Source organism: Mustelus asterias, chromosome 4 (assembly GCF_964213995.1).
Source record: "Mustelus asterias chromosome 4, sMusAst1.hap1.1, whole genome shotgun sequence".
In the NCBI taxonomy this organism is placed as follows: Eukaryota; Metazoa; Chordata; class Chondrichthyes; order Carcharhiniformes; family Triakidae; genus Mustelus; species Mustelus asterias.
Genome location: NC_135804.1, coordinates 113,636,297 through 113,659,866, shown reverse-complemented (window position 1 = coordinate 113,659,866; position 23,570 = coordinate 113,636,297). Strand labels below are relative to the sequence as shown.

The window sequence follows — 23,570 nt, the reverse complement described above, 5'->3', positions numbered from 1 at the left end:
AACTTCAGTCGGGGGCCGGGTGGCGGTGCTTCAGCTGCCGTTAGCACTGGTCGGGGGGGGGGGAAGCCGGTGGGCCCAGCTCCTGCTCCCTAGCAACCCAGCAGAGTGCGCTGATTTGCGGCTGATTGAGGGATGGAGTTAGCTCTTCAACTGCAGAGGGCATCATCCGCCAGTGAAAGCACCTTTTCCCATGAGTTGGTGATGTCTTGTTTGTTCCCTTCATATCCGGGGCTGTCGTGGGATCATGTTGCCACTCATTTTTTAAAAAAAATTAATGTAGTTTTACTTTTGCAATTGAAATGCCCCTGACATGGTGAACGGTGAATGTCACTTTTTTATGTCTTGACTTGGTAGCTTCATTAATGTGCAAATGGTATTTTGTTACACATCCATGTTGATACAACACAAGTGTAACTGCAGGAGAGAGAGCCCAGTGATGACTTGCATTTAGAAGGATGTCACTTTCAGAAAGACAATAGAATAAAGTACTTAGCAGGAGAAATATTATGATAACTTCTTTGTGAATTGTATCTTGACAGCCTTTTATGTTAACTGGTGTTTAATTCTCTATTTTTGTGACTGTTTTGTTTAATCCATACCTCAAGTTATGTGTAGTTTCTCTGGTGAAGGGCGGCGGAGGTCCCCGCTGGAGGTCCCTCTACGGAGGGATCTCCCCCAATTACGTCGGGGACCTGGGGTGGAGGGTGATGCATGCAGCAGTGCCGCACAACCGTAGGATTCACTGGTTCACGGGCTCCGAAGACTGCCCTTTCTGCGGCCTTGTGGAGTCCGTGGACCATGTCTATGTTGTGTGTCTTAGGCTGCACTCCCTTTATGTTTTCCTAAAGAACCTTTTATTGATGTTTTGTTTGCACTTCAGTCCCACGCTCCTGATCTACGGACACCCGGTGCGGAGAGGGGAGGGTCGGGATGGCGACCTCCTCGTGAACCTGCTCCTGGGCCTGGCGAAACGTGCCATTTACCGGTCCAGGCAGTGGGCGATCGAGGGGGCCGTCCATCCTGACTGACTGCCCCTCTACCGCGGCTACGTTCGCAGCCGGGTGTCCCTGGAGAGGGAGCATGTGGTGTCCATGGGTGCGGTTGACGCCTTCCGCGCCCGCTGGGCACCGCAAGGGTTGGGGTGCGTTATCGACCCTAATAATCACATTTTAATTTGATGTTTTTAAGTTTCCTTTGTACTTTGATTTCTGTTCGGGCTGTTCCCCCTCCTTTTTGGGGAGCTGCCCCTTTTACTTTGTCCTGACTTAATCTGAGTTTGTTTATTTGGTTTGACCTAAAAAGAGGGTAACTTTTAGGAGTGGTTTGTAGATTTGAAGATTTTTATTTTCCTACCTGAACTTTGCAATTTTATATGGATGCATTTGTGTTCTCTCTTTGTGAATATTCCTCAAGTTGAGAGAGGGGGATTTCCACATTATTAAAGCACTGGGAAAGAATTCAGAGCAGTAGGTTGTCTTGTGAGCATTGCTATTGATGAATGTGAAGGATGGTGCATTTGGAGCTTCAAATGAACATAAGAATAGTTCAGAGGATCATTAAGCAAAATAGTATTGATAATACAGGGTTGAGGATAAGGGGATTACCGAGCAAGCAAAAAGATTTTCCTTCTAATTACAGTTCATGTGAGCAGAATTTAAATTTTTGGCAGAATTGGGTTTGAAGAACATTAAAGGTTGCTGAAATAATTGAGCTCAATATGAAATGTCCTTTTGGAAATATTTTTGGATGACTGGAGACCTGATAGGGTCAAGGATGTTGATTACTTCACCTTCAGTTACTGTCTTTAAGCAATTTATAAGATGGTATTGTTGGTTAAGATTGGAAAAGTACAAGAAGTATTTTGAAGAGTTGAAAGGAAGAAGATTTTTATTTCTGAATTAAAGAACATCAAACTGGATGGCAGCGTAAGTTGTGAGGAGGATACAAGTTGGCCTGCAAGAGGACTTGGACAGGCTAAAGAATGGACCAGAATATGAAATATAATGTGAATAAGTATTAAGTTATTCACTTGGTGGGCAGAATATTAATTAAATGGTGAGAGGTTGGAAAGTGTGGGTGTCCAGGGTGGGGGGAAATCCCAGGATAAGGGGCAGACCATTTAAGACTGGGATGACCTGAGAGGTGACCTTATTGAGGTGTACAAAGCCATGAGGGACATAGACAGGATGAATGCACATAGTCTTTTTCCCAGGGAACGGGAATTGAAAACTAGAGGGTATACATTTAAGATGAGATGGGAAAGATTTAAAAGGGGCCTGAGGGGCAACTACTTCACCCAGCATATATGAAATCAGCTGCCAGTGAAAGTGGTAAGCCAGGTATAATAATAACATTTAAAAAGCATTTGGATAAGTCCAAGGATGGGAAAGGCTTAGGGTAATATGTGTTAAACATGGGTAATTGGGACCAGTTGGGAGGGCATAGACCGGTTGGGCCAAAGGGCCTGTTTCCATGCTATGTGACTCTATGACTCTGAGGAGAAATCTCTACCCTCAGAACCGGTGAACCCAATTAGCCATGATCTAATTAAATGGCAGAGCAGACTTGATGGGCTGAATGGTGTACTTCCTGTTCCTAAATTCCTAAGGTATATGGTACCCATATGCTTGAGTGTAAATCTGGCGAATGACTTGCTGCCCACTATACAACACCTTTTTTCAGTTTTATCCTCGAGCAATAAATTGAAAAAAAACCTGAGAGTTTAATAATTCATTAGAGGCATACAGGTAGTGTGAACTGATGGCACTTAATCTGATTAAGTTTGGTTTAGTTTATTAGTGTCACAAGTAGTCTTACGTTGGCACTGCAATTAAATTAATGTGAAAATCCCATAGTCGTCACACTCCAGCACCTGTTCGGGTACACAGAGAATTTAGCATGACCAGTGCACCTAACCAGCACATCTTTTAGATTGTGGGAAGAAATTGGAGCATCCGGAGGAAACCCACGCAGACACGGGAGAACGTGCAAACTCCACACAGACAGTGACCCAAGCCGGGAAAGGGAAATTATTGGGAAAGGATAAAAGCAAATTATTGCAGATGCTGGAATCTGAAACCAAAAAAGAAAATGCTGGAAAATCTCAGAAGGTCTGGTCAAAGGTTTGACAAAGAGTCATCGGGAATCGAAACGTCAGCTCTTTTCTCTCCTTCCAGGTGCTGCCCGACCTGCTGAGATTTTCCAGCATTTTCTCTTTTGGTTATTAGGAAAGGGTTTAAATGGTCATTTGATAGAAAAGAGGAAGGGAATTGTGGCTCAGGGAAATCTGAATTAATGAGCGCAGATGGATGAACAATTGGTTGCAGCATAAGTAACAGATTAATCTTGCAGTCAGCTAGCACCTGACTACATCCTTGGGTCATCGCAAAACACTTTACAGCTAATAGTCACTGCCTTTAGAAATAATCTATTGTCACATAGGCAAATACTGCAGTTACTTTGCACACAGCCTGAATGTACAAATGGCCAGATAAGTTATTTCTGGTATTAAGTGAAGAAGGAATTTTGCACAGAGCCAAAAAAGTATCCAGTGTTCTCTGGATTACAGCCATTTCAGACAGGAGAGATCCTTTGAATCTTCTAATCCGTCCATCCACAGTATTCCTTTGGTGCGTTTCTAAAAACGGTGAATCTGATTTGTTAACAGGACTACCTAATCGCTCCCTGATACCCATTCAGGTTTCTTGTGCCTGTAATCTGTTCCTCATCATTACTGCTCTTTAAATTTACAAAAACTCATCTGCAGTTCCTATTTTCCTTTAATATCTTGAAATATGATTGTTTGCATTTAAATTGTGTGTGGGGGGAAAGTGCTTACTTAAATCCAGTTTGTTCAAGCCTTTCATGATTTCTAACGTAATGTGATGAGCTGGGAATTCTCTCTTTGTCTAACCCAACATTGCTATCTTGGAATAGAACTTTAATGTGTCCACTTGATGAAGCAAACAAGATCTGTGCATGAGGTCTCACTTAAAGATGACACCATTGATTATGCAGCACTTCGTCAGCAGTGCAATAAATTATCAGTCTGGATTCAATGCTCAAACCTGTGTTGGAAAGGGCATTGTTACTGATTGAAATAGCAATGAATATAGGTTTAGTGAAGACCACAAAATAGTTGGACCTCATGTCACTGTTAAACAATAAGGAAATGTGGGATTTAACAAGCGTCATTGAAGCCCTGGGGTTCATTTGACAAGGAATAAAATTCAACATCAGAGAAATCATGTTAAAAGAGGATAAAACTTTGGGTCCACTGCACATGTGGAGGATTGTGCTTCATCTGGTCTCCAAATTTCATCAGAGAAGGTGGAAAAATTATTTATTTACCTGGATGGTAGCAGAACTGAAAGGATAGAACTGCCAGCAAAGACTGAACAGGCATTTCCTTGGAAAATAAATACTGACAAGTGATCAGATAGGTCTTTAAAATTGAGCGTATTTCATAGGGGGAAATAATAGACAAAATATTTTCATTTATGGAGGAGTCCAAAAATAGGGACCATAAATCTAAATTGGTCACTAATAAATCCATTAAGTAATTCAGGAGAAATTTCTTGACCTAGACAATAGTTAGAACATGAAACTTAGTCCATGTGGAGTAATTGAGACAACTGACAAATGACTTTAAGGGTAAGCTCGATGATTTCATAAGGGGGAAAAAGGAAGAAAAGGCTGTGCTGATCATGTTATGGTGGGCAAAGGATCATATGAAACATTTTCATGGTTAATACATTACCAGCTCAAACAGGAAGGAGGCATTGCTGGATCTGGGAACTGAGGTGGAATAATTGCATGACGTGTCAGCAGGGACACATTTGGAAAACAATGATGCTGGTATCATAAGGTTTAGCTTAGCTTGGAAAATGATAAGGAGCAGCCCAAATTTTAAAAACCTTTACTCGGTGAAGGTCCAGTGTCAGTGGATTGAGAACAGATCTGTCCCAGTTAAATCAGAATTAAGAATGACAGGCAAAACTGTAATTGAACAATGGGTTGCCTTTAACAAGGACATGATTTGACCACAGATGTGGTACATTCCCATGTGGAAGAGGTGGGTGGAGGAAGGAAAAAAGAGCGACAAAAGTCAGAACTCCCATGGCAACGAGTAAGATGAAGCAGAAAAATGTGCATATGACCAATGTTAGTTTGCTAATTCAAGCGAGAACCAGACTGAATAGAAAAAAATTCAGAGGGGAAATGAGAGACCAAGCGAGCGCAGCCAATGTGAAATGGAATCCACAAATCTTGCATAGGCATTTAAGTCGAAAATAGGTGAGGCTGATTTGGGACCAAAAAGGAGACCAGGGCATGGCTGAGGTATTAGATGAGTACCTTGCACCTGTCTTTATCAAGAAAGAAGATGCTGCCCAAGTCATCATGAAAGAGCAGCTGGTTGAGACACCAGATGGGCTAAAACTTAATAGAGTAGGTATTATTAAGACTAATAAATTATCAGGACTGTCAGATTCATCTGATGATGCTGGGGAAACTAAAGATGGAAATTGTGGAAGCTCTGGGCATAATCTTCCAATCCTGCTTGGAAAAGGGGAGATGAATCAATACTCAAAGTTGAACACCAATTAGAAGAAGCACTGAGGGTGGCAAGGGCACAGAATGTATTCTTGGGGGGTGGGGGTGTGTCCCATTGTCCATCACAAAGACTGGGCTCGGTCGCTACTACTGACGGAGCTGGCCAAGCCCCAAAGGACATAGTTGCTAGATTGTCTGCGACAGGTACTGAGGAAGCCAACAAAAGGGAAAGACCTACTTGTCCTCACCAGTCACTGTGTCGCAGATGCATCTATCTATTCCAGTATTGCCTATCCTGTAGAGATAAAGTTCTGCCTTCACATTGGGGATACACACCATCATGTTATGAGGCACTACACCATGCTAAATGGTATTTAACAACTCAAACCTGGGCATCTATGAGATGCTGTGGGCCTTGATGTTTGACCAATCAGTCTCATAACTTCTAACTTATCAATCTTAAATATACCTACTCTATTAAGACACCCATCTGGTGCCTTAACCAGCTGCTCTTTCATGATGACTTGGACAGCATCTTCTTCCTTAACAAAAGGCAGGTGCAAAGTCCTCATCTAATACCACAACCTGTAACCTCATGGGCCTGCAAATCCCTAATTCTACCATTTAGTACTAAAGACTTGTGCTCCAGAACTTGCCATGCCCCTAGCTAAGCTATCCTAGTATAGCTACAACACTGGCATCTATTTGGCAATGTGGAAAATTGCTTACAAGCATCTCTCATTTCATTGCAAGATTGAAATCAGATAGATTTTGAACAGAAGAAACAGGACAAATCCAACCCACCCAATTACTGCCTCATCAGCCCACTCTCGATCATCTGTGAAGTGATCGAAAGGGTTATTAACAGCGCTATCAAGTGACACTTTACTCAGCAATAATTTGCTCACTGATGCTCAGTTTGGGTTTTGCCAGGATCACTCCGCTCCTGACCTCATTACAGCCTTAGTTCAATCATGGACAAAAGAGCTGAATGCCAGAGGTGAGGTGAGAGTGATTGGCCTTGATGTCAAGGCAACATTTGACCGAGTGTGGCATCAAGGAGTCCGAGCAAAACTGGAGTTAATGGGAGTAGGGGAGGAAAATCCTCTGCTGATTGGAAACAAAGGAAGATGGTTTGATTTGATTTATTATTGTCACAGTGAAAAGTATTGTTTTTTGCACAGACAAAGCATACCGTTCATAGAGAAGGAAATGAGAGTGCAGAATGTAGTGTTACAGTCATCGCTAGGGCGTAGAGAAAGATCAACTTAATGCAAGATAGATCCATTCAAAAGTCTGGCAGCAGGGAAGAAGCTGTTCTTGAGTCGGTTGGTATGTGACCTCAGACTTTTGTATCTTTTTCCCGACGGAAGAAGGTGGAAGAGAGAATACCCGTGGTGCGTGGAGTCCTTAATTATGCTGGCTGCTTTGCCGAGGCAGCGAGAAGAGTAGACAATCCATGGATGGGAGGCTGGTTTGCGTGATGGATTGGGCTACATCCACGACAGGGAGGCCATGGTTTAGTGATATTATCGCTAGATTATTAATCCAGAAACGCAACTAATGTTCTGGGACCCCAGGTTCGAATCCCACCACAGTGGATGGGTGGGATTTGAATTCAACAAAAAATATCTGGAATTAAGAATCTACTGATGACCATGAAACTATTGTCGATTGTCAGAAAAACCCATCTGGTTCACTAATGTTCCTTTAGGAAAGGAAATCAGCTGTCCTGACCCAGTCTGGCCTACGTGTGACTCCAGAACCACAGCAATGTGGTTGACTTTCAATTGCCCTCTAAACAAGGGCAACGAGGGATGGACAATAAATGTTGGCCAGCCAGTGACACTCATGTCCCAGGAATGAATTTTTAAAAAAGTTGTAGTTTCTGGCAGTCTTGGGCAGAGCAGGAGCCATACCAAGCTGTGATACCACCAGAAAGAATGCTTTCTATGGTGCATCTATAAAAGTTGGTGAGAATCGTAGTGGACATGCCAAATTTCCTTGGTCTTCTGAGAAAGTAGAGGCATTGGTGGGCTTTCTTAACTATGGTGGTTGGAGGTCAGTCATCACAGTTCCAGGGCATTACTACAGGAGTCCCTCAGGATAGTGTCCTAGGTCCAAACATCTTCAACGGCTTCATCAATGATCTTCCATCATCCGATGTGGGAATGTTCGCTGATGTTCAGCACCATTCACAACTTATCAGTATCTGAAACAGTCTGTGCCCAAACGCAGCAAGACCTGGATAATATCTAGGCTTGGGCTGACAAGTGGCAAGTAATGTTCACATCACACATGTGCCAGGCGATGACCATCTCCAACAAGAGACGATCTAACCATCGCCTCTTGACATTCAATGGCATTACCATTGCTGAAGCCTCCACTATCAACATCCTGGAGGTTACCATTGATCAGAAACGAAACCAGACTAGCCACTTAAATACTGTGGCTACCAGAGAAGGTCAAAGGCTAGGAATCCTGTGGCTAGTAACTCGCCTCCTGACTCCCCAAAGCCTGTCCACCATCTACAAGACATAAGTCAGGAGTGTAATGGAATACTGTCCACTTGCCTGGATGAGCACAGCTCCAACAACACAAGAAGCTTGATACCATCCAGGACACAGCAGCCCATTTGATTGCTTACCCCTTCCACAAACTTTCAATAATTAAGAACTCCACGCACTCCAGACATACTCTTTTCCACCTTCTTTTGTTGGGAAAAAGATACAAAAGTCTGAGGACACGTACCAACCGACTCAAGAACAGCTTCTTCCCTGCTGCCATCAGATTTTTGAATGGACCTACCTCGTATTAAGTTGTTCTTTCTCTACACTCTAGCTATAACTGTAACACCACATTCTGCACTCTCTTGTTTCCTTCTCTATGAACAGTATGCTTTGTCTGTATAATGTGCAAGAAACAATACTTTTCATTGTATGTTAATACATGTGAAAATAATAAAATCAAATCAGTGTTGTGGTTTATCCAATGATGTTTATGTCCCTTGAAAGAACAAATAAAATAAAACTATTCCATTGCTGTTCTTGACCTCATGTCCTTCACCATTGCTTCAGCTCCTTCTAACCTCTGACTGTATCTTGTCCTGCATCATCTTCCTTTGCTGTCTCCTGAAATGCAGTAGATCCTATGCCCCGTCCAATTTCTCATCATTGTATTTAGATCAGACTTTTGAATGGACCTACCTTGCATTAAGTTGATCTTTCTCTACGCCCTGTGACTGTAACACTACCTTCTGCATCCTCTCCTTTCATTCTCTATATACGGCATGCTTTGTATAGTGCTCAAGAAACAATATTTTTCACTGTATTCTAATACATGTGGCAATAATAAATCAAATCAATTCCTTGACCACTGAACAGCCGCCATGTGCACCATCTACAAAATGTACGACAGGAACTCAACCAAACTTCCTTAGGCAGCACCTTCCAAACCCATGCCCACTACCATCTAGCAGGACAAGTAGCAGATACATGGGATTACCACCACTTGGAGGTTTCCCTCCAAGTCACTTACCATCCTGACTTGGAAATCTATCACTGTTTCTTCACTGTCACTGGGTCAAAATCCTGGAACTCGCTTCCTAAAAGCATTGGGTGTACTCGCACCTCAAGAAGGCAGCTCCCCACAACCTCCTGATGGGCAAGTAGGCATGAGCAATAAATGCCTATCGTGGTCTAGCCACCAATGCCCACATCCCATAAAATAAACTGCGGGGGGGGGGGGGGGGGGAAGAGATCAAATTGAGCTGGGGAATCAACCCTGGCTCAATAGAGTGTGTAGAAGAGTATGCTGGTGCAGTACCAGGCACACCGTAAAATGAGGTTCAACCTGGTGAAGCTACAACACAGGAGTATTTGCATGCCAGACAGTGAAAGCAGCATGCGATAGACCAAGCAAAACAATCCCACAACCAACAGATCAAAGAAACTCAGTTGTGAATGATGATGGATAATTAAACAATAACTGAAGCAGGAGGCTCCACAGATATCCTTGTCCTCAACAATGTGAAGCCCAGCACATTAGTGCAAAAGATAAGGCTGAAGCATTTGCAACCCTCTCAAGCCTGAAGTGCCAAGTTGATGATATTACCATCTTGGCCTCCTCCCTGAGGTACCCAGCATTACAGATGCCAGTCTTCAGCCAATTTAATTTACTCCACTTGATAGCAGGGAATGGTGGAAAGTACTGGATACTGCAAAGATTTTGGGTCTTGACAACATTCCGGCAGTAGCTGGAGACTTGTGCTACATAACTAGCTGGGCCCCTAGCCAAGTTGTTGGGTCCACAACTTTTCACTTCATTTATCGATCTAGAAAAAGGAACTGAGGGCATTGTCCCTCCACGCATCTTCGTATCATCTCCAAACTTGAGATGTACGAAGATGGGTGGAGGGACAGGTAATACTGAGGAGGCGGGAAGGCTGGAGAAGGACTTGGACAGGCCGGGAGAGTGGGCAAATAAGTGGCAGATGGAACACTGTGGGAAAACGTGATGTTTTGCACTTTGGAAGGAAGAATAGAGGCATAAACTAGTTTCTAAATGGGTAGAGAAATCGGAAGCACGAGGGACTTGTGAATCCTAGTTCAGGATTCTGTTAAGGTTAACTCGCACGTTGAGTTGGTAGTTGGAAAGACAAATGCAATGTTAGCATTCATTTCGAGAGGACTAGAATACTAAAGCAGGGATCTACTGCTGAGGCTTTATAAGACTCTGGTCCGATCACATTTAGAGTATTGTGAACAATTTTGGGCCCTGTATCTAAGGAAGGATGTGCTGGCCCTAGAAAGGGTCCAGAGGAGGTTCACAAAAAGCTTGACGTATGAGGAGCATTTGAGGACTCCTGGGTCTGTGCTCGATGGAGTTTAGAAGGATGAGTCTTTGAAACTTTCAAAAAATACTGAAAGGCCTGGATAGAGTGGACATGGGAAAGATGTTTCCATTAGTAGGTGAGACTAGGATCCGAAGGCACAGCCTCAGAATAAAAGGACAACCCTTTAGAACCGAGATGAGGGGGAATTTCTTCAGCCAGAGGGCTGTGAATCTATGAAATTCATTGCTACAGAAGACTCTGGAGGCCGGGTCATGGAGTATAATTAAGCCAGGTTCTTGATTGGTAAGGAGGTCAAAAGCAAGAGACTGGGTTTGAGAAACTTATCAGTCATGATTGAATGGCGGAGCAGACTCGTAGAAACATAGAAAATAGGTGCAGCAGTAGGTCATTTGGCCCTTCGAGCCTGCACCACCATTCAACATAATCATGGCTGATCATTCGCTTTCAATATCCCAGTCTTACTTTCTCTCCATACCCTTTGATCCCTTTAGCCGCAAGGGCCACACATCCAGCTCCCTCTTGAACATATTAACAAACTGGCCCCAACAGTTTTCTGTGGTAGAGAATTCCACAGGTTCACAACACTGAAGAAGTTTCCCCTTAAATTGCCCCTTAGAGTCCTGATGCGTAGGTTAGTGGGATTAGCGGGTAAAATATGTGGGGGTAGGGCCTGGGTGGGATTGTGGTCGGTGCAGACTCGATGGGCTGAATGGCCTCCTTCTGCACTGTAGGGTTTCTAAAAAAAAAAGGTTTTTCTTCTTCTCAGTCCTGAATGGCTTACCCCTCATTCTTAGACAGTGACCCTTAGTTCTGCACTTCCCCCACATCGGGAACACTTTTCCTGCATCTAGCCTGTCCAATCCCATCAGGATTTTATGTTTCTATGAAATCCCCCCCCCTTATTCTAAATTCAGTGAGTACAAGCCCAGTCGATACAGTCTGTCATCATATGTCCGTCCTGCCATTCCAGGAATCAGTTTGGTGAACCTTCACTGGACTCCTGATGGCGAGAATGTCTTTCGTCAGACTAGGAGACCAAAACTGCACACAGTACTCAAGGTGTGGCCTCACCAAGGCCCTGTATAACCTACCTCTGAAAGCTAGTGCCAAATAAACCTGTTGGACTTCTTACTGTGCTTACCCCAGTCCAACACCGGCATCTCCACATCATAACTGCAGCAAGGCATCCTTACTTCTATACTCAAATTCTCTTGCTATGAAGGTCAGCATGCTATTAGCTTTCCTCACCGCCTATTGTACTATATGTCAAACTTCAGTGACTGTTCCACCATGACACCTAGATCATGTTGCACCTTTTCCTAAACTGCCACCATTCAGGTAATCTTCCTTCCTCACATTTATCCACATTATATTGTGTTTGCCCACTCAGTCAGCCTGTCCAAGTCACCCTGGAGCCTCTTAAGATCCTCCTCTCAGCACACACTCCCACCCAGCTTAGTGTTGTCTGCAAATTTGGAAATATTGCATTTGATGACTTGATGGGCCGAATGGCCTAATTCTGCTCCTATATCTTATGGTCTGTTCCAGTACAGCAACAACACAGACATCCACCCAAAAATGTAGAAAATGACCCAGGTATGTCTTGCCCTCAAAATGCAGGACAAATCCAACCTGACCAATTACCTCCCCATTGATCTACTCTCAATCAGCAAAGTGATGGAAGGTGCCATTGGTCATACAAGTGACACAGCAATAACCTCAGGTTGGGTTCCGCAAGGGCACCCCAGCTTCTGAGCTCAGAACAAAAAGAACTGATGAAATAAGAGTGACTGACCTTGACATCAAGGAAGAATCTGACTGAGTGTGGCATCCATGAGTCCCACCAAAACTGAAGTCAATGGGAATGAAGGGAAAATCTCCACTCGTTGGAGTCATACCTTTCAGAACAGAAGATAGTTGTGGCTGTTGGAGGCCGATCATTTTAATTCCTGAACATCTCTGCAGGTGTTCCTTGGTCGTATCCCAGGCCCAACGATCTTCAGCTGCTTCATCAATGATCTACTCTCCATCATAGGATCAGAAGTAAGGATGTTCATTGACTTTACATGTTCAATACCATTTATGACTCCTCAGAAATTGAATCATTGTGTTCATGTGCAGCAAGACTTGGACATGATTCAGACTTGGGCTGATGTGTGGTGCCAATGTCACTTCTGGTTTCAGTGCTAGGCGATGACTATCCCCAGCAAGAGAGAATCTAACCATCACTTTTGTTAACATTCGGTGGTATAACTATTGGTGATCAATATTCTGGGGGTTACCATTAATGAGAAACTGAACTGGACCAGCCATATAAATACAGTAGCTACAAGAGCAGGTCAGAGACTGGAAATTATGCATTGAGTAAACCACCTCGTAATTCCCCAGAGCCTGTCCACAAGCCTCGTCAGGAGTGCAATGAAATACTCTCCACTTGTCTGGATGAGTGCAGCTCCAGCAACATTCAAGAAGCTCAACACCATCCAGGGGAAAGCAGCCAATTGAGTCGTGCCCAATTCAGTCCCTCCACTACTGTGTTCCATCTACAAGTTGCACTGCAACAACTCAGCAAAGCTCCTTCGACAGCGCCTCCCAGACACAGGGTTTTACCAATTAGAAGGACAAGGGCAGCAAAAACATGAGGACGTCACTATCTGCAATCCTCCTCCGTGCTACACACCATCCTGACTTGGAAATAATACATCGCTCCTTCACTGTTGCTGGGTCAAAGTCCTGGAGCTCCCTTCCTAACAGCACTGTGGGTGAATCTACACCACATGGACTTCAGTGGTTCACGAACCACTCATCACTTTTTAAGGGCAATTGGGGAGGGCAACACGATCATCCTCAACACCGGTGCCCCACAAGGCTGTGTTCTCAGCCCCCTACCATACTCCTTATACACCTATGACTGGCCAAATTCCCTTCCAACTCGAGTTTCAAGTTTGCCGATAACACCACCATAGTGGGTCGGATCTCAAACAATGATGAGACAGAGTACAGGAATGAGATAAAGAATTTGATGAACTGGTGCGGCAACAATAATCTCTCCCTCAATGTCAACAGAACAAAGGAGATTGTCATCGTCTTCAGGATACGTAGAGGAGAACATGCCCCTGTCTACATCAATGGGGACGAAGTACAAAGGGTCGAGAGTTTCAAGTTTTTAGGTGTCCAAATCACCAACCTGTCCTGGTTCCACCATGCCGACACTATAGTTAAGAAAGCCCACCAATGCCTTTACATTCTCAGAAGACTAAGGAAATTTGGCATGTCAGCTATGACTCTCCAACTTTTACAGATGCACCATAGAAAGCATTCTTTTCGGTTGTATCGCAGCTTGGTATGGCTCCTGCTCTGATCAAGCCCGCAAGAAACTACAAAAGGTCGTGAATGTAGTCCAATCCATCATGCAAACCTGCCTCCCATCCATTGACTCTGTCTACACTTCTTGCTGCCTCGGCAAAGCAGCCAGCATAATTAAGGACCTAATGGAGCCTGGACATTCTTCCACCACCTTCCTTCGGGAAAAAGGTACAAAAGTCTGAGGTCACGTGCCAACTGACACAAAAACAACTTCTTCCCTGCTGCCATCAGACTTTTGAATGGACCTACCCTGCATGAAGTTGATCTTTCTCTACACCCTAGCTATAACTGTAACACTACATTCTACACTCTCTCGTTTCCTTCTCTATGAACGGTATGCTTTTTCTCTATAGTGCTGTATGCTAATACATGTGACAATAATAAAATTAAATCAGTGTTGTGGTTTATCCAATGATGTTTATGTCCCTTGAAAGAATAAATAAAATAAAACTATTCCATTGCTGTTCTCGACCTCATGTCCTTCACCATTGCTTCAGGTCCTAATCTCTGTCTGTATCTTGTCCTGCATCTCTTCCTTTGCTGCCTCTGCTGAAATGCAGTGGATCCTGTGCACCCTCCAATTTCTCAACATTGTATTTACATCCCTTCATATCTCTGTTTATTGCTATCTGTGTAACAGTGATTATTTATTTGCTTACTTCTGTTCTCCACCCACCCATCTACCTTTTGTGTATTCCTCCCCTTGCCTCCCCCCCCCTCCCTTTTACTCAGAGGCTATACCTTCAGTCCTCCAGGCCTAATCTTCTCTTCCTGAATCCTTCTACCTCCATTTCCCTTTAAGACCCCCCTTAAGTTTACTTCGATGGCCAAGCTGTTCTCACTTAGTATCACTTCCTTTGGTTCCGAATCCATTTTTGCCTGATTACACCCCCTTTGAAGCTCCAATAGACATTTATCTGTGTTAAAGGTGCTGATATCTTGTTCAGATACAGGAGCACAAATGCCAAGTGCTTCTTAAAACTAGAGATTTAATGTATTTTTGTTTCAAATCACAGAACTTTGAGATGGCAGAACAAGGATCAACTGACACCGCCAAGGCTGATAGTTCTACACAACCAACTGACTCTGCTGGAAGTGCTGGTGTTGGCGATGGTGGTGCTAAAACGACCTCTGGCAATGGTGATGCTAAAACAACCTCACCAGTTTCAGTCTCGGTAAATATCTGCCTATCTTTCTATAATTCATCAATAGCAGGGCAGCACGGTGGCAGAGTAGTTAACACTGCTGTCTCACCAGGGACCCGGGCTTGATTCCTGGCTTGGGTCTCTGTGTGGAGTCTGCATGTTCTCCCCGTGTCTGTTTCCTCCGGGTGCTCTGGTTCCGTCCCACAGTCCGACAGACATGCTGGTTAGGTGCATTGGCTATGATAAATTCTCCCTCTGTTTACCCCAACAGGCGCCAGTGTGTGGCGACTAGGGGATTTTCACTAACTTTAACTTCATTGCAGTGTTAATGTAAGCCTAGTTGTGACACTAATAAATAAACTAAAAAAAAATCATAAAGGATTCACCTGATCTGTGAGGAGTGTGTGATTACAGCTTGTGTTTCTACAATTGATTTATAAGAACAGAAAGCATCATAATCCTGTGTTTAACTGGCATAGTTCTTGTGCAATAGACAGGGAATCTTAGCATAAGAAAATATTTTTACAATTTATTTCTGTCTGCTGTTTATTTTTATTTAAATAGTTCTTGAATGATTTTGGAAGAAGTATTGCGTCAGTACTATTATTGAACATGAGTTCAGAAGTTATAATATCACGCATATTTATAGCAGAAATTCCATGGTGTATGTTATTTAACAACTGAGAATTCAGCATTCTCAAGTCCTGTGTCTGATTTATTCTTGATTTATGTTCATGATAATTGTTTGTGTTTATTTGATATATACCAGTGCTTGTCTGTCAAGTGAAATCAGCACACTTAATTTCCAGGTGTGCTTTTGCCATGCATAGAAAATTGTGATTTGGAAAGGTTATTGAATAAATGGATAATTTGAAGGAGTGTGGTACAGCTCATACACAAAAAATTAGTACTGGATGAGGGGAATTTTCTTCCATTAAATATTGGGGAGATCAAAGTCATTGTCTTTGTTCTTAGCTTCAAATTCTATTCTCTACCCCTTGCTCTCGCTCAGCAAGGCTCCATGATGAGCTTCTGATACACAATGCTATCAGTATGACTGCCTATTTCCACCTTGTAACATCGTCTCATTTGGCTCTTGCCTCAGCTCACTTGCTGTTGGAACCTTCATTCTTACCTTTTTGTATTACCTTTTAGGTTGACTATTCCAATGCACTCCTGGCTCATCTTCCACATTTTACCCTCCCTAAACAGGAGGTAATCCAAACTCTACTGCCCATATCCTTATTCAGACCAGGCCATATTCACGTATCAAACCTGAGCTCACTGACTTGTATTGGCTCCTGGCCGAGAAATGCCTCGATTTTAAAATTCTCAGTCTTATTTTAATTATGGCCTTGCATTGTCCCATCTCTTGTAAGCTCTAAAACCCTCTGAAATATATACATCTCCGATTCTCTACCTCTCTTTCCTTTTTCTTTTTTTAGGGTCCTCCAGTAAACCCTCTTTGACCAAGCTTTTGGCCACCTGCCCTAATATTGCCTTGTGTGACTTCATATCTAGTTATGTTTTATAATACTTCTGTTAAGTGCCATAAAATGGTTACAGCATAGGTCAAGGCCAACTGGCCCATCATGTCTGTGCCAGCTCTCTGTAAAGACTACTCAGCTGGCCACATTCCCCTGCCTTTTTCCTGCATCCCTGCAACTTTTTCTGTACAGATGATTATCCAATTCCCTTTTGAAAACCACAGTTGAATATCCCTCCTCCACACTCTGGGACAGTACATTGTAGATCTGATAGCAAATTTAAAGGAGAGAGAACCGTTTACAATATTGGCTGACATGGAGGCCACGAGTGGAAGTTGGCTGAGAGGTTTAGTGGGAATAGGAAGAGGTGAACGGGATAGAATCTAACAGACAAGGTGAGCTGAGAGGGCACAAGGGGACGTGGGTGAGAACAATACTAGAGCAGGGTGGAGCTTCAAAGGGATTTTGTCCAGTTGAGCCGGTTATAGAGTCAGAGGTTTACAGCATGGAAACAGGCCCTTCGGCCCAATTTGACCATGACGCCCTTTTTTTAAAAACCCCTAAGCTAATCCCAATTGCCTGCATTTGGCCCTCTATACCCATCGTACCCATGTAACTATCTAAATGCTTTTTACGGAAGCAGTAGAGGCATCTACTTGATTTTGGTGATAAAGAAGTCTAGGATTTCCTCTCACTTGTTTGAGGTAAGAGTTTAGGTGACAGAAGTGAAGGGTTTAACAAGACAGTTTGCAGAAGAGACAAAAAGCTGCATTCCAGGACGATCCTAGAATAATGAGCTATTTAGCAGGCAAGTGCAGGATCTAATAGTGTTTTAAGTGGTCCCTCCGTGTTTTGCAGTGGGGAGCTAAACCAGTGTCTACCATACCTGTGGAACTCTCCTTCCTTAAGTCGAAGGGATGTAGTGGTGATGGTTGTACCGGGGGATGGTCAGGGTGAGAGAGAGAGAGTCTTAACCTGGGACTTTGCATTTTATGTGACTGTTCACACACTTGGCAGCAAAATCACTGACTGAGCCATAGGTACCAAGCTAATTCCATCCCTTGCTCCCCCCTCACTCCTTTGTTTCTTTTTGAAACTCTTGCATTGCTCAACTGGAGAGACATGATGATGTGCTGCTGGCAGGCCTTTAGAATATGAAAAGATCTTCTATGTAATTCCAAAACACTGTAGCCCAATCTATGCTTAAGAGACCTCCTACTTTTTTTTAAAGGTACAATCATCTGACCTGCACTCTTATGACCTACCAATTGTAACAGCTTCCTCCTCTTTGGTTAAGGAGGAAGACAATAAACTGTAAATGCGATGCTCCACTATAACTGTTAAACCAGGAATTCCAACAGAATTAAAGTTTATTCATTAGTGTCACAAGTAGGCTTACATTAACACTGCAATGAAGTTACTGTGAAAATCCCCGAGTCGCCACATTCCGACGCCTGTTGGGGTACACTCGGAAAATTTAGCATGGCCAATGCACCTAACCAGCACGTCTTTCGGACTGGGGGAGGAAACGCCAACGCCCAGAGGAAACCCACACAGATACGGAGTGAACGTGCAGACTCTGCACAGACAGTGACCCAAGGCCGGAATCGAACCCGGGTCCCTGGCGTTGTGAGGCAGCAGTGCTAACCACTCTAAAATATCTAAGCTGCTTCCTTCAATTCCATGCCTCTTCTGCTTTAATACAAAATGGTCAGCCAAGCAAACAATAATAAAGTTTGAGTTCAGGTCATTGATATAAATGAGAAACAGTTTTGATCCCTGGAGCATCCCACTCATAACTACACCACCTAGATATAGAATATTTATTCTAAAAACATGCCTTTTTTAAATAACATTCTCTTTTTATTTCCTGCCACATAACGATAAAAGCAATTCATGATGAGCAACAAGACCGAATCTATCATGTGGCTGCTTCGATTATTTACACTGGTGTCAACATTCTTTTTTCTGTTTCCCATCTTGGGGTAAGTAGATTTACAATGATTGTAATGTTAGGTATGTATGTGTACAGGCAAAATACTGAATTTTGAGATGCAAGAAATCCTTAAGTTGGCTTATAGCATCTATTGCATTATTTATTAGAAAAGGTTGTGCTTACTGGCCAAAAGAACTAGATCCAGATGGTATCTTTATTTAAGAGCAAGTTGCACCCTACTGAATGTAATCAATGATACATATTTGAAGATTAAGATTAGCAATCAGTGTACTGATAGGACCAGAGCTGCTTTGTTTTAAAGGCGTTCATGAGGATCCAAAAGGAATTTTGTGACTGCACAGTGTAATAGAGAATGCTTAGATTTCTTTAAGTGTTCTGTAACAAAGCATAAGAACTCAGCTGATCCTGCAATAAAGGCCAACATACCATTAGCATCCCGAATTGCTGGCTGCACCTTCAGTTGCTTATTGATGAGGACACCCAGGTCCTTTTGTATGTCTATATTTACCATTAAAGAAATACTCTGCACATCTAATCCTCCACTCCCACCAAGTGCATGACCTCAATTTTTTTTACATTTATATTCCACCAGTCATGGTCTTGCCTATTCACTAAGTCTGTCCAAATTCTCTTAACCACGTTGAATCTTCCTCACAACATGCATTCCCACCGAGCTTTGTGTCACCTGCAAACTTGGAAATGTTCCATTTGGTCCCCACATCCACATCACTGATGTATATTGTGAACAGCTACAGATCCATGCTGTACGCTACCAATCACAGCCTAACAGTGTGGGAGTGACCCATTTATTCCTACTCTGTTTCCAGCCTGTTAACTATCACTTAATCCATGACAGTATATTACCTTCTATCACATGTACTTTAATTTTGCTAACTAAACTCCTGTGGGGGATCTTTCCTTTTAAAGATCCAAGTATACTTGGGTCCACCGACTCTCCTCTATTAATTCTCTTAGCAGCATACTCAAAAAGTTGTATAAAAGTCAGTTAGTTGGGGGGATAGTCCTCTTTGTTGCTTTGGAGAAAGGCAGAGGTGTGACTGGTGACAGGAGTTTTGGGGTAAGATTTAATTTAAAGTACTTTTTCGCGGGTGTTATTTATTTATTTAATTATTTAAAAATTTTGGCGCGAAACTGGCAGTGGCCGCGGGGTTTACTGGGAAGGGTCTTTTGAGTTTTTTTTAGTGCACGGGAGGTTTAAAAGGCAGGCCCCACTATCTAACGGGCAGCGGAGTGAGAGGGAGCTGAGTGAGAACTGAGGGGCTTTGGCTCATCGGGCTTAGGCAGAAAGGGCGAGCAGGGGTGAGTTTCTTATTTTTTTTAATTTATAATTTACTTTTCTCTGTGTACCTTGGAAGAAAGGGTGAAATATGAGTGTTAAGCCAGTGTGTTGCTCGCAGTGCAGTATGTGGGAGGTCCTGGAGGCACCTGGCCTCCCGGACATCCACATCTGTGAGGGGTGTGTCGAGCTGCGGTTCCTGAGGGCCCGTGTTAGGGAGCTTGAACTGCAGCTTGACGATCTTAGGCAGGTGAGGGAGAATGAGGAGGTGATAGACAAGAGCTATCATCAGGTGGTCACACCAGGGCCACGGGAGGAGGCCAAGTGGGTGACAGCCAGGAAGGGTAAAACACGGGTGATTGAGAGCACCCCGGTGGAAGTGCCCCTACATAACAAGTACTTCTGTCTGAGTACTGTTGGGGGGGACAGCCCATCTGGGGGAAGCAGCAGTGGCCGTGTCTCCGGGGTGGAGTCCGGCCCTGTAACTCAGAAGGCTAAGGAAAGGAGGAGGAAGGCGGTATTAATCGGGGACTCGACAGTCAGGGGGACGGACAGGCGATTTTGTGGAGGCAGGCGGGAGTCTCGCATGGTGGTCTGCCTCCCTGGGGCTGGGATCCAGGATGTCGCTGGGCGAGTCCCAGAAATCCTGAGGTGGGAGGGAGAGGAGCCGGAGGTAGCGGTACATATTGGTACCACTGATGTGGGTAAGAAGGGGGAAGGAAACATGAAAAAAGAGTATAGGGAATTAGGGAGACAGCTGAGAAGGAGGAAAGCAAAGGTAGTAATCTCGGGATTGCTGCCTGTGCCACGGGAAGGTGAGGAAAGGAATGGAGTGAGGTGGAGGATGAATGTGTGGCTGAGGGAATGGTGCAGGGGGCAGGGATTCAGGTTCCTGGACCATTGGGACCTCTTTAGGGGCAGGTGTGACCTGTATACTAAAAACGGGTGGCACTTGAATCCCAGGGGGACCAATATCCTGGCAGGAAGGTTGGCTAAGGCTACTGGGGAGAGTTTAAACTAGATAGGTTGGGGGGAGGGGATCAAAGTGACATGACGGAGAGTGAGGAAGGTAGCTCGCAAACAGAGAAGGGTTATAGGCAGTGCAAGAGGGCAGGTGGACTGGGAACAGAGAAGGGGAGAGGTCAGACCATAGGATTGAGATGTGTCTACTCTAATGCCAGGAGTATAGTGAATAAACAACTAGCTAAAGGAGGAGAGGGCTTGGGAGATGTTAGTAGCGCTTCAACAAACCGGGTCCAGATAAAGGCTGGCATAAAGACACTTTGCCTGAATGCACGAAGCATTCGAAACAAAGTAAATGAGTTGATGGCACAAATCCATACAAATGAATATGATCTAGTGTCCATCACAGAAACGTGGTTGCAGGGTGACCGGGACTGGGAACTGAATATACAGGGTTATCAGGCATTTAGGAAGGATAGACAGGTAGAAAAAGGAGGTGGGGTAGCTTTGTTAATAAAGGATAATATCAGGACGGTGGTGAGAGACGACATAGGCTCTAAGGAGCAAAACGTGGAATCGTTGTGGGTGGAGATAAGGAATAGTAGGGGGAGAAAGACACTGGTAGGCGTGGTCTATAGGCCCCCAAATAATAACTTAGAGGTGGGGAGGGCTATAAAAAAGAAAATAATGGATGCGTGCAAAAGTGGAACGGCAATAATCATGGGGGATTTTAACCTACATATTGATTGGTCGACTCAAATTGGACGTGGAGGGCTTGAGGAAGAGTTCTTGGAATGCTGTCGGGATTGTTTCATTGAACAGTATGTTACAGAACCTACGAGAGAGCGAGCTATCTTGGATCTGGTTCTGTGCAATGAGACAGGTAGGATTAAGGATCTTCTTGTGAAGGATCCTCTTGGGATGAGTGATCATAATATGGTGGAATTTCTGATACAGATGGAGGGTGAGAAAGTAGGGTCCCAAACCAGTGTCCTCTGCTTGAACAGAGGGGAGTACGATAGGATGAGGGTGGAATTGGCTAATGTAGACTGGGCGAGCAGACTGGTAGGTAGGACAGCTGAGGAACAGTGGAGGATTTCTAAGGAGATTTTTTTAAGTACTCAGCAAAAATATATTCCGGTGATAAAGAAGGACTGTAAGAAAAAGGATAACCGGATGTGGATAACGAAGGAAATAAAGGAGAGTATTAAAATAAAATCAGATGCGTACAGAGTGGCCAAAAATAGTGGAGAATTAGTGGATTGGGAAAGCTTTAAAGAAAAACAAAGAACGACTAAGAAAGCGATTAAGAAAGGAAAGATAGATTATGAAACTAAACTAGCTCAAAATATAAAAAATGATAGTAAAAGTTTTTACAAGTATATACAAAGGAATAGAGTGGCTAGAGTGAATGTTGGACCCTTGGAAGATGAGAGGGGGGATTTAATAGTGGAAAACGAGGAAATGGCTGAGACTTTAAATAAGTTCTTTGTGTCGGTCTTCACGGTGGAAGACACAAATAGTTTGCCGAATATTAGAGATCGAGAGTTGGTGGGAGGGGAGGTCCTTAATACAATTACTGTTACTAAGGAGGTGGTGCTTGGTAGACTAATAGGACTGAAGGTAGACAAGTCCCCGGGCACGGATGGAATGCATCCCAGGGTACTGAAAGAAATGGCTGAGGTAATAGCAGATGCGTTAGTAGTAATTTATCAAAATTCGCTGGACTCTGGGGTAGTGCCAGCTGACTGCAAAACAGCTACTGTTACGCCGCTGTTTAAAAAAGGAAGTAGACAAAAGGCGGGTAACTACAGGCCGGTTAGCTTAACGTCCGTAGTTGGGAAGATGCTAGAGTCCATTATTAAAGAGGAAATAACAGAGCACATGAATAAGAATGGTTCGATCAAGCAGATGCCGCATGGATTCATGAAGGGAAAGTCGTGTTTGACGAATCTACTGGACTTTTATGAAGATGTCACTAGTGCGGTTGACAGAGGGGAACCGGTGGATGTGGTGTTTTTAGATTTCCAGAAGGCGTTCGATAAGGTGCCTCACAAAAGGTTGCTGCAGAAGATTGGGGTACACAGAGTTAGGGGTAAGGTGTTGGCATGGATTGGGGATTGGCTATCTAACAGGAAGCAGAGAGTTGGGATAAATGGGTGCTTTTCTGGTTGGCAGTTGGTGACCAGTGGCATGCCGCAGGGATCGGTGCTGGGGCCTCAATTGTTTACCATTTACATAGATGATCTGGAGGAGGGGACTGAATGTAGGGTATTCAAGTTTGCTGATGACACGAAGGTGAGTGGGAAAGCGAATTGCGTGGAGGACGCGGAAAGTCTGCAGAGAGATTTGGATAGGCTGAGCGAGTGGGCGAGGATCTGGCAGATGGAATATAACGTTAGCAAATGTGAGGTTATCCACTTTGGAAGAAATAATAGTAAATTGGAATATTATTTAAATGGAGAAAAATTACATCGTGCGACTGTGCAGAGGGACCTGGGGGTCCTTGTGCACGAATTGCAAAAACTCAGTCTGCAGGTGCAGCAGGTGATCAAGAAGGCGAATGGAATGTTGGCCTTTACCGCGAGGGGGATAGAATATAAAAGCAGGGAGGTCTTGCTGCAACTGTACAAGGCTCTGGTGAGGCTGCAACTGGAGTACTGTGTGCAGTTTTGGTCCCCTTATTTGCGAAAGGATATATTGGCTTTGGAGGGAGTGCAGAGAAGGGTCACCAGGTTGATACCGGAGATGAGGGGTGTAGCTTATGAGGAGAGATTAAACAGATTGGGTCTGTACTCGTTGGAGTTTAGAAGGATGAGGGGTGATCTTATAGAGACATATAAGATAATGAAGGGGCTGGATAGGGTAGAGGTGGAGAGATTCTTTCCACTTAGAAGGGAAACCAGAACTAGAGGGCACAGCCTCAAAATAAGGGGGGGGCCGGTTC

General features: G+C 43.9%; 1 protein-coding gene across 3 annotated transcripts in view; it reads left to right on the top strand.

Annotated features, from left to right (window-relative positions):
• Positions 1–23,570, top strand: part of LOC144492963 (transmembrane protein 33-like) — a 154,763-nt gene that overhangs the window by 312 nt on the left and 130,881 nt on the right. The window contains exons 1-3 of one of the 3 annotated variants that reach the window (XM_078211676.1): positions 145–194; positions 14,791–14,949; positions 18,297–18,391. In XM_078211676.1, coding sequence (XP_078067802.1) covers positions 14,800–14,949; positions 18,297–18,391 — 245 coding nt within the window. In that variant the 5' untranslated portion in view covers positions 145–194; positions 14,791–14,799. Of the gene's footprint in view, positions 1–144; positions 195–14,759; positions 14,950–18,296; positions 18,392–23,570 lie in introns of those variants that run through there. The other 2 variants (XM_078211675.1, XM_078211674.1) reach the window with 2 other exon arrangements.